We start from the raw sequence: 12,070 nt of genomic DNA on the forward strand, positions 1-12,070 counted from the left end.
TTTAGGAAAATAAATACACTTTTTAGGTGAAAAAAGAGTTTAACCTAAGCAAGTTGTGAAGAGAATTACATGTACATGCATTTTATACTTCTTTGGGACATTTCTATAGTTTGCCACTGAGACATTTCCCATCCCTACTGGAATATTCTCAAAGTTCACCTGAGGATGATTTAAAATAACCTAACAGAAAACTCACCCATGCTAATAATTCTCCTTTTCTTACATCATTAATTTGAAAATATTGTTAGAATTTTCCAGAAAAATCTATGACTGAAACTTAAGAATTTGCATGCTTTCTTGTCATTCTGTGGAAATTATTAAAGATAGTTCACTTTCTCCAAGGTGTACTTTTTGTAATTGTTTTTAATTTTTATTTATCTGGAAGTTTGGCTTATGTTCCCAGTTCATATTACTTAAATCTCTGAGGTTGTCCTCATTGATTTTTTTTTTTTCTTTCTTTCTAGTTTTGGCAAGCGTTCTGCAGGAAGTTTTAGGCGTGGCTGTGAATGCATTGTTTTAGAGCCTTCTGAGATGATTGTGGTAAGAGTATTACTTGTGAGGACTATTTTTCTCCTGAAAAATTGCATGAAATAAAGGCATTTTTACAAACTGCTTATAATATTAGATTTTTGTTGAATAGAAAATATTGTATATTTTCTATAACATTAGATATATTTGTTTCACAACTTCGTATTATGAATTTGAGTTCATAATCATAATATTTCATTATTTACAGGATTCAATTAAATGCAAAAAATTTTTTAAAAGTACAAGTAGCTAAGTGTTTGATTTTTGTACTTTGTAATTCAGTCTATAATAATGCCATTTAATTGAAATTTGGGGAGAATCTCTTGATTGCAGGATTTTAGCTCTCCAAGTTTTGATTGGTTTGAGTGACTTACTTTAAATGAATCACTAGGTTTGCTGGTGTGAGAACAATTTTGGAATCTAAACATGCCTCCACTGTGAGTGTTTGTGAGGAATAACCAAATGGAACTTTGTTCACTGTTAATTCATTCATCAGAGTTTCTAAGATGTTTTAAATGAGGAATTACTTTTTAAACAACACTATTTTTAAAAACGCAAGAAAATCACTTGAATTCTTTGAAGTAATTAAAAGGAAATTTGGGGACTATTACGCTGGTTAAACACTCTGTTGACATCTTTTCTCTCTTTTTAATGGAATTTTGAGACTTAAAAATTTATAAAGAGAGATTATACGTGGAACATATTAGTAAAATAGATATTAGCAACCTTGAAGCTTAAAAACCAAACCTGTCATACTTTTTTCTTACTGTATAAGAATGATTTTAAGATAGGATAATATGTACTCTTTAAAAAAATTAGTCACAGAAATGAGATGAGGTGGAAGGGGAGTTTCCCAGTCTAGACATTCAGTAGATATTCTTACTGTCCCCATCCAGCGTCCTAGCTGGGAAGGAAGATCTTGTAAAGTAAATGATAACCAAATAAAGATGATGATGGAAACTTTATTCACGTTTAGTAAAGTATTTGATAAACAATTGTAGGTCTGTTTTCAGAGAAGATGTAGGGTTTTTCCCTATGATGTAGGAGAGGAATTCCGTCAGAAATGAGAACTTCCTCATCAAAGCTAGCAAACTTTTTGTAAAATTTACTGAAATATTTGGTAAAGTTTTACAAAATGTACTCAAGTGAGAAAGTAGCATAGTTATGAGTAAGGATTTAGGGTTGAGAAGAATGTGGGCAGCTATATAGCACTTTCCAACAGTAGATAGTCAAGATATTTCCTTGAGATTTTGCCCTCTGTTAATGCCACTTTTAGTTTTCTCTGAAGGATTTTTAGTCTTTAAAATTGAGTATTTTATACTTGGTGATACTACATGAACTACTAGGTTTGCTAGTGTGAGAACAGTTACATAACCTAAACATGCCTCCATTATGAGCAGTCACATGAGGAATAACCTAATGTAACTTTTATTCCCTGTTCATTCATCAGCATTTCGAATTTTTTTTTTTTTTTTTTTTTTTTTTGAGACAGAGTCTCGCCCTGTTGCCCAATTTGGAGTGCAATGGCGTGATCTCAGCTCACTGTAACTTCCACCTCCTGAGTTCAAGCAATTCTCCTGCCTAAGCCTCCCGAGTAGCTGGAATTACAGGCATGTGCCACCACACCCAGCTAATTTTTTGTATCTTTAGTAGAGATGGGGTTTCACCATATTGGCCAGGCTGGTCTTGAACTCCTGACCTCATGATCCACCCGTCTCAGCCTCCCAAAGTGCTGGGATTACAGACATGAGCAACTGTGCCTAGCCTAAAATGTTTTTAAATGAGGAATTACTTTTAAACAACACTATTTATAAAAAAAAGAAACTGAAGTCACGGAATGAAAGTAGAAGGAGAAACCCTTGCATAACCTACCGAAGCCATTCTGTTAGCAGTGTTTGAGTCATTTGGAGGTTTTTACAGATTTCCATCAGTTTTTTTTTTTGTTTTCGTTTTTTCCACATTGCTTAAGACAGTGTGGCAGTTGCTTTCATAATGTGTGGTAATGTATCCTGTGAGATCTTTCACTAATAAATCAGTACAAAGACTGCTGAAAATATCCTTCCCTTTGAAACTACAGGAAATTCAAGAGTTACCCATATTGTCCTAAGTGGAACTGAAAATGCCTCCTCATAAAAGAAATGTTACTTAAAACCAATTAGTTCCAGAGAAGTTCAGAGACACTTGAAGTTTGTCTAGATAGTTTGTCTACAGATGTCCTTTGCAAGATGATTGAATATGGGTTATCTGTAAGTTTCTTTCTGTATCTAATATTAATAGGAAATGTTGCATTTGGAGAAATGAAATTTTGGGGGGTTTTATTTCAGGTGGACTATATGGATGAAAATGAAGAATATTTTCAGCGTCAAGCTTCCCATAGACAGTCTCGAAGGAGATTTAGAAAAATCAACCAGAAGGGTGAAAGACAAACAATTATTGACACTGTGGATCCTTATCCCATGGGCAAACCTCCTTTGCCTAGAGGCTATCACACGGTAAGTTATATGAGTGTAATCATTTTATTTATTTCTAGTTTTTTTGTTGGGGTTTTATGAAAAGATGTTTAAATTTTCAATTTTTGACAAATCTTTTCAATGATATATATACACACACACGTTAAATATACTTAAATATTTATTTTTATTCTATTAATAAATATAAAATAAATATATATTATTTAAACTTATATTTATTAAAGAAATAGTAGATTTTTCTGGAAGCAAACATGATATGATTAGTTTTTAAAAGACATTGAAATAAGATGTCCACAGACTTTGCTAGCTCCTTTATTTCTTAAGTTGTTCTCTGAAGATCAGCTTTGTGATAAGCCCATATAATTGTAATTGGAGTATTTTAAGTTGTTTTACCTTAATCTAACATTTTAGCCCCCTCCTGTGCACTCCACCCTTCACTCCCAACCCGAATGGCTGCTATCTATTTAAAAGTAGATATGTAAAGATTGCATTATTTTCCATAGTTTTTTATACCATTGTGAGAATATCTGAGATTTATTTTTTTAATGCAATGAAGTAAGAATAACTTGAAATAATGCTTTTTAAAATCTCAATGTGAAGATGCCCTGAAATATTTCTAATAGGTTCAAAGATCCTCTTAAAGGCAGGCAGACATAACCCAGTTGATTGTCATTTATTTCGTAAATATTGATAAATAAACTGCTTTTTATGTTTGAGGAAACCAAGACACAGATAATGAGTGCTTTGTTTAAGATCTCAATAAAGTCACTTTAAAACCTTATTTTTCTTATTCCTTTGTTTTTTCAAGAGCAAAGTAGCTTAGATTCCTGGATAGGTCATAATAATGTGAAAGATCGTTTATGCATGTAATACCATTAAATGAGTGGTTATTTTATGTATAATTAATTTTAAAATAAAAATGTAAAAAATAAAAATAGATAATTAACAACTGTTTTACATTCCCCAGTTGTTTACGGTTTTCTTTTCTGCAAATAAGTATAAATGCAAAATGCATGGGAAAATGTATATAGACTTAAAATTATTTACTCAACTTTTAATAAGTTTAAGTGATATATCTTATACCCACACTTCATATATTCTATTTCTCAGAGAGCTCTTTTTATTTAAATATTTAATGTGGTTTTGACCACTAGCAATCTGACTACTCCTCTTGCTACCCATGAAGTATTTTAGTTTAACATGAATTTCATAGTTGAATCATTGCATTGAGCTCATTTGGAAAGGACTGCTTTTTGCTCATCACAAAGACATCTTTGTCTATTGGAGAGACTTAGTATTAAAAAAACCATGAAAGGTTTTTTGTTACCATTGTCCGTAAAAGAAGGTAATGTTTTTGGGGTTGATGTAGCATTATGGAAGAAGGAAATATGTATTAAAAATAGTTACACATATTAATAGTACAACACAGATAATATTTTAGCCTAGCATTAATATTGCTAATTTTTTTCTGCTTTGGAATTGTTTTTCCAGTTTAGTTTTCAAACTAAAATAGTCAGTGGGAGTATGGATTATTTAAAATGTAGTGCTAAAGTTGGTTTGTTTGTTCTTATAGTCGTATTTGTCACACTTTAGTTGGGTGGGCCATTTGGTAACTGTCACCCCCACCCCCACTGTGATTCCCCTTTTATGGAAAACTTCATTCAGTTTCCTTACACTGCTCCCGTTTCATTATTTGTTTTAAAATATATATTTCTTTTATTTTTAAAAGATTTTTTTTTTTTTTTATTTTTTTTTTTAGTGGATTTTTAAGAATGTCTTACCTAGCCAGCAGATACTTTTAGGGAAAATTCAATACTAGGATGAAAAATTTGGCTTGATTACTAATGGATCTTATGCTGGTTTACTAATGTGTGACATGTGGCATTAGTTTTACTAAATGAGTTAAGATTGGCAACAACATGGTCATAAGGATTGCATCCTTTTTGGGGTGTAAAAATGACGTATATTTATTTATTTTACATAAATACATAATTTTAAAGTAGGAAGATTGCAAAGTTTTGTTTTGTATATATGATACCACATAGTAAAAAGAATTAAATAGAAATTATTCTTTATTACCCCTACATCATATTTACTTATTTTTAACAGAAATAGTTCTCTTTGAAGGAAATTGGTTAATAGGGAAGGACTGAGGGTAAAAAGTTTATTTAAAAGAATTGCATGATCAACCTCACAGGTGATTTAAAGTGATTGCAAGTGCATTTCAAGTGCATGGCTAAAGAACATGGGAAGCATTATACATATAGCTGATTCTGTATGATCATTCTTAACTTAATTTTAACATTATCTTAATTTTGGCAGATGTAATATAGCATGTCTGATAATGTTCATCTTTTCCTTTCCTCCTTTATGGCACTCATTTCATTTTGGCTCAAAGGAATGCACTAAATCTCAGGTATTGTAATTTGTGTGTGGTCTCCTGACACTAACCTAAGTTTATGTGTGAATTTGCACTGTTACTAATGAATTTATAATATTGGTATGTTGTGCTTGGTCTTGTCCTTCTGTATTTTGCCCTAATTTACTTTGAAATTATCAGTGGTTTGGGTGGTAGAATAGGCTGCTTGATCTATACAGACCTGGGGATAGATTGTCCATGTTGAAGAAAGAATTCAAGTGCAAGCTACTTACTTTTAAAAATGAATGGAGCACTTAAAAAAATGAATGCAACACTATTCTTCACTAACCTGCTTTGCAAATAAAAAAATGAAGAGAGAAATGCAGGCAGACATAAAGGATTTTTTTTCCTTTTTATGTGAAAGCTTATGGGAAATTCATTAGAAATTTACATTTTAAATACTATAGATGAAAACTTTAAAGTTCAGGAATCCCAATGGGAGAACATTTTGGGAGGCCACTGGTAAAATTTCAGTCAGATTTTTTTTTAAAAGCTTAGTTAGGAAGGAAACAAAGTTTAAAATCTCTTTGTATTTTCTTATTTGCACTTTATTTTTAACAAGGTTTCTTGCTTTTATTTCATTCTACATTTTAATTGAGGTCTGTAATAATCTCCTTGGTCACTTCTTTCATGCCAGTACATGACTAAGTACTGTACTAAGTACTAAAATCTATGTTTTTCAGTGTGAGTTCTTTGAAGATCTAGATTACATTTGGGGTTATCAGGGAATTTTGAGTCAAGGAAGAAAAACTGATTTATTCCTGAAAACTAATTGGTTAAGTAACTAGTAGCATTTTATGCTTGTGTTTTATCATTGTACAGGGAAAAGATCATGAATAATTTATTCACTTTGGGGAAATCTATCATCTATATATCTTTGGCTATTAGAGTAACTTTGCCTAAAAGTATGAATTTTATGTATAAGTTTTCAAGTTAAAGTAAGACAGTTCCTTTATGTTCTATACAAGAGAGTACATATTAAAATGCCACAGGTGTCATGATTGCTGTATTGTTTTTTGGAAGCACTACTAATTTTTAAATGATGTGATAAATCTAAAACATTTTTATATAATTTAAAAATTTTAAGTTAAATAAAATAATTTTTAAATTGTACACAGTTTTATGTACATCAGTGTTTTGAGCTTCTCTCTGAAAAGAGTACACTTACATATAACATAATATTTTAAAAGGTAAATCAATGTGTAATTGATCTTCCTCTTTTTTTTAGCATAGATTACCAGTCTAATTCCTACTTAGAAGTTGGAATTGAATTTAAAATATGCACTGAGTTATGATGTATACTTTAATGTACACTTTTTAAAATTAGATGTGTCGCAATAGTTTAAAATGGATTATAATTATTTTCTTCAGAAACATGAATACTCATAGTCCATGTAGTGTGTTTTCAGGACATTTTTCAAGGCAAGTGTATGAAGTTTGCAGAGAGAATAGCATTTTAAAATGCAGTGAGAAAGGAAGATTGGAGATGGCTTTCCTTAGCATTTTCTTACATTTTGATGAGTAGAGATTGAGGCTGTATTTAAAATTGCAAAAAAATAAGATTTAGCATGAATTTTCAGTCTTAGAGTGAGTAGTTATAGAGGCAGGTAATAAGGTTCCTGGCAGAGGCTGGAAGATTTGGGGTCCATCACTAAAGAGACTATCTGGGGACTTTGGATGGTAAAGTTTACCTTGTCTCCGGGTTCAGAATAGGGCAGGAGAAGAAAAGCTGTTTGTTTTACCCATGGTTTCAAGCTTACTCTGTATTGATCAGTAATTTATTCTAGAAGTTTGTGTGGGTAGGAAAATCTGAATTCCATATTAAAAATGGAGAGGAGAGGAAGGACCATTTTAACTTTTACCTTATTGGAGCGACGTGGGAAGCTGGCACATTCCTCTTCCATCATCTTCCATCCCTCCCCTGATTTTAATAAGGAAAAAACGCAACTCTTCCATTTTTCCAGTTTGGAAAGAGGAAAACTGTACAGAGAAATATTAGACTAAAGATGGAAGAAAACTTGTCCAACTGTAAAGGTTATGTGTCCCAACTGACATTGCATAATTTCCATCCTTCCTAGGCTGGTGGCAATATTAAAATGTTCTCCATGCTTTAAAGTTCTGGTTGACCTCACACTCCCACTCCTGCTTACCCAAAAATACGGCTCCACTTTATACAAATCTGAATCAGGAGAATTTGAACACAGTGTAAATAAAACATATTTATAAAGTTTCAGTCAGTGCAAAAATTTTAAAACGATGAAAACTCATTGGTTGTGTAAAAGGGTATCTCCCACACATTTTATTAGTAGTCCTTTTCTGCAATGTGAATATACACTCCAGAGTACTGTTTCATAAAGGTACACTGAATTTTCCAGTAGATGAGGCTTAATGTTCTTAGAGAGAATGTGCAAAAGTAATGGAAAATACTACATAAGATTAAATTAATATAATGTAAGTTGAATGCCATATAATATTAAACTTTATGGAAATAATTTTTGTTGTAGTCAGTGATAATACAATATTTTTAAAGTGTGGCAGCAAGGTAATAAGATTGATTCATATATGAGGCTTATGAAAATCAGTCTCATTTTAAAACTAAGGTTGTTAGTTTTAAATATATATTATTTAAAACTATATAGTATTTAAATATATATTACACATATTAATATATAATATGTATAATAATATAAGACAAATTCTGTTTCTTACAATGGGTGTATAAGATGTAACCATTCCTAGAATATATCTTAAATATCTCTGAAGTCACTATTTCTTTTGAGATAGAGTTAAGTTGATTTCTCCTTCAGTTAAAGACTCCTTGGTAGTTTTGGTTCGTTTCAAAAATCATTTAGCTATTGAAACAAATGAAAACATTACAGCATTTAGTTTCCGTGATCGTGCACATTTATTTGACATTTAGGCTTTTTGACTTGAGTTATGTTCTTAAATAAGAAGTAGACAATATTTTTACTCATGTCCTGTATTTGTCTTGTCATTTATTATTTATTAGGTGTGACTCAGTATTTGCTACTTAAAATAAGAGGATATGTTTTGGGTAATGTATCAATGACTTGTATAGCTAGTAAATTTCCTAGAATATTTAAGGACTTCAGATTTTACCTTCAGTTTATATGATATCACACCTGGCTATAATTTATATGATGATATTTTAAAATCTGTTTATGTATATATATATATATATGTATGTATATATGTAACATATGTTTATGTTCATATGTATATATGAAATTATGCAAATACAGAGGAAATTTCTTAGTTCTCTTAACATTTTTTGTCCTTTTAAAACATAAATTTATCAAGCATTTGTTTGCTTAATTGGACCTGAAGACTTGTCTTCAATATTAGTATCAGTGTCTCTGTGAATTATAATGGGATGGAGTTTCAGGAAATTTGTGTATTTTATTTCTTGTTCATAGAGAGAAAAGCTCAATATTTTCATTTATATATTTTTGGTCATTTAACACATATTCATTGAGTGCCCACCATGCTTCAGGTCTGTCCCAGGCTCTAGAATATGAAAGTCTGCAACACAGGAGAATCTGCGCTCCCTTTGCCCTTATAGTCTCACGGGGAATACAGATAAATAAATGGTACACACCCAGGGCCCCTACAGGAGTCAGGGATGATTTCATGAACCACCTTAATGTCTTGGCTCAAAGAAAGATGTTTTGTACAGAAAGAATCTTATTTGCTCAAAGACTTAGAGGCTGAGTGGTCATAGGGTTTTTGAAAGCCATGTTGAAAGTTGAACTTTTTCATGACTGTAAGGAAGAACAAAGAGACTGAAGCAGAGGTGTGACATACATACTGAGATTTACATTTAAATAAACTACTCTGGCTCCGAGATGGAATAGATTTTGGGGATAGGGATGGTCAGGTGGGACCACAGGACCTGGTTAAGTAATGGAAATGGAAGTGGTGGCTAGAACATGGCAACTGGAGTAAGAATGAAAGGTGAGGGATTTTTTTTTTTTTTTTTTTTTGGAGACGGAGTCTCGCTCTGTCGCCCAGGCTGGAGTGCAGTGAAGGTGAGGGATTTAGGTGGTATTCGGGGGGAAGAAAGTAGAAATAATTTATGTTTCAAAATAAAACTTTAGCTCTAATTCATTAATTTCTGATGATTTGCTTTATGGGCAGTACTTTCTATTCCAATAGTGTTTAATAATGACCATACTGTATATGAATATAAATACATGAGTGAGAGTTTGAGGTAGATTAGTTTCAAGCAGATTACTGTTTAATCCAGGAAAGCTAAATAGAAATGTGAAAACTGAATTAGGTAATAAAGAATGGAAAAGAGGATGTGGAGAGAGTGTTAGAGAGTGATATACATACAAATAAAAACCCCCACAAATTTTACTAAAATTTATTGTTTGGATGCCTGATGCTTTATGTTTTCATCAGAAGAGTCTTTGGAGAGTGGTGTCAAAAGTATCCTTTGCTTTTCATGCCCATTATCAGGCAGATTTACTAGTTCCTCTGTACCCTAGATTATGTTGCATTTTAACATCCTACAGAAAGCTCCCTGTGGAAAAGTCTCTGATGTAACAATACTGTGCTGTGTGCTGCAATTTCTGGCCAAATGCAGCATGTTAAAGCTGCTGTAGTGGTCTCAACCTCCTTGCTTTGGGGGCACTAATTCTCTTTCTTGCAGTTATAATCAGGTATTTATGTTGATTTAATTCATATGGATTGGGAAAGTGCACTATAGCGTATGTACAGAAATTGAAATGTAAATCAGGAAATAGTTTAGAAAATAAAATGATTTCTCATGCTATTAACAGCATGCATTGTAAATTCATGCAAGGCAGTTGAGAATGGTATGCAGTGTGCTGTTTACCCAAGTTTCAGCTTCTGTTGAAGGATGTCTATTTTTATATATTACATCATCTCTGCTACAGAACTCCGGTGTCCACTGGGATTTACTGTTCTTTCATTCCATTTTGAAAGAAAGCTTGTATTGATGTCATAATTGGACCCATCTTTTGGTTGCACTTGGAAATTGAAAGTAATAAGGGTGTTGTGTAGCAAGTCATGCAATATTTCAAGCGATTTATTTGTCAAAAAGATCACTGTCACTTTGTCTTGCCTCTCCTTGTGAATACTGGTGGCTGTCTGTGCTTGTACATGTTTTAAATATACTTGGCTAAAATTTAGCTTTTAATTGCAACAGTGAAGATGCTTTTCATCTTCGACTGTTTCATTTCTTACCATGTGATTTTTTTTTTTGTCATGAGATTTTGCAGAGCTACATGCTGATTTAAAAAGTCTCTGTTTTTTTTTTTTTTTTTTTTTTTTTGGAAAAATCTACTTTGATATTCAGACCTATTTCCTGCCAGTGCTGAATTGATCTTTTTTCAGTTATCTGTTGTAAGTTGTCTGTTTTCACTGTTTGAAATATCAGGTGATTGGAAATACTATCTTTTGGTTTTGAATGCAGTGTTAAAACATTATTAGCCTGAAATGCCACTCTGTTAGCTGGAAGATATTATTGACCTCTGGACAAAACTCGCGTTTTATGGAATATATAGATGTTAGGCTTTAAATCACTTGTGAAACAAAATATTTTAATTATTTGTATTAAGATAATTAAAAAATAATAATGCTATACATATTTATCTATATAAAATTTCCCCCTTATTTTCTCTGAAAAATTGTCATTTAGTCAGTATTATCAATACTATTTTAATAGTAAACTTTTTTTTTTTAACTGATCAGGGACAAACCTCCGCTTCTTTTGTCCAATAACAGCTTCTTTGAGATATAATTCACGTGCCATAAAATTCACCTATTTAAAATACGTAAGTTAATTGTTTTTCTTTTTTGGTTAAAGAAACCCAAATACCATTAATGTTACCATCTTAACATTTTTATGATACAGCTCAGTAGGGTTAAGTATATTAGTAGTGAACTTTGGACTGACTGAGCATATCCATTTCACAGATGTACTGCCTAGCATCCTTTGTGAAAATTAAAATTACTCATATATTGGAAAATATCAAGGCAAAAAAGTAAAATAAAATTACACATAGGCTAAAAAATACCTTTAAAGATATTTTTGGAAAAAGTAATTGTAGAATCTATTTTAAAAACATTACTAAATAATTGTGTTATAGCAATTTCTTTTGGACTCAGTAAATGATCAGATATCCTCCCCCAATCCCCTTAAATCTTCCTTTCAAGTGGAAGACAGAAGACAACATATATGGTGCAGTGTATACTGCTCTAGAGATGGGTGCACCAGGGTCTCACAAATCACCGCTAAAGAACTTACTCATGTAACCAGATACCACCTGTACCCCAATAACCTATGGAAAAGTAAAAATAATAATAATTAAGTGGAAGACAGGTGGTAGTTGGATGTAACATGACATTTGGAATAGCTGACCTAGGAGAGAAATGGTATGGCAGTAGAGTGGACCAAACCTGTAATATGAATTGCTGATTTAGATAAATAGTGGAGTAATTACAAAGGGAAATATTTGAGGATGGAAAAGAAAATACTCAGGCTGTTTTGATTTTTACTCAGATGTCTATGAGAATAGCAATGTTAACCTGTCATCTATGGTTTCGATACAGTACAGAAGGCATTTGAGGGTGTTAGAAAAGAAAGTTAAAACCTCAAAACAAG

At 31.9% G+C, this 12,070-nt stretch overlaps 1 protein-coding gene across 4 annotated transcripts in view; it reads left to right on the forward strand.

The window, feature by feature from the left end:
• The window catches only part of RAPGEF2 (Rap guanine nucleotide exchange factor 2), a 260,165-nt gene that overhangs the window by 140,199 nt on the left and 107,896 nt on the right, over window positions 1-12,070 (forward strand). For 3 of the 4 annotated variants that reach the window (XM_025385707.1, XM_025385709.1, XM_025385708.1), the window contains 3 exons: window positions 465-540; window positions 2,853-3,020; window positions 5,398-5,415. In XM_025385707.1, coding sequence (XP_025241492.1) covers window positions 465-540; window positions 2,853-3,020; window positions 5,398-5,415 — 262 coding nt within the window. Of the gene's footprint in view, window positions 1-464; window positions 541-2,852; window positions 3,021-5,397; window positions 5,416-12,070 lie in introns of those variants that run through there. The other variant, XM_025385714.1, reaches the window with a different exon arrangement.

The sequence above is a fragment of the Theropithecus gelada genome, chromosome 5 (genome assembly GCF_003255815.1).
Source record: "Theropithecus gelada isolate Dixy chromosome 5, Tgel_1.0, whole genome shotgun sequence".
Classification (NCBI taxonomy): Eukaryota; Metazoa; Chordata; class Mammalia; order Primates; family Cercopithecidae; genus Theropithecus; species Theropithecus gelada.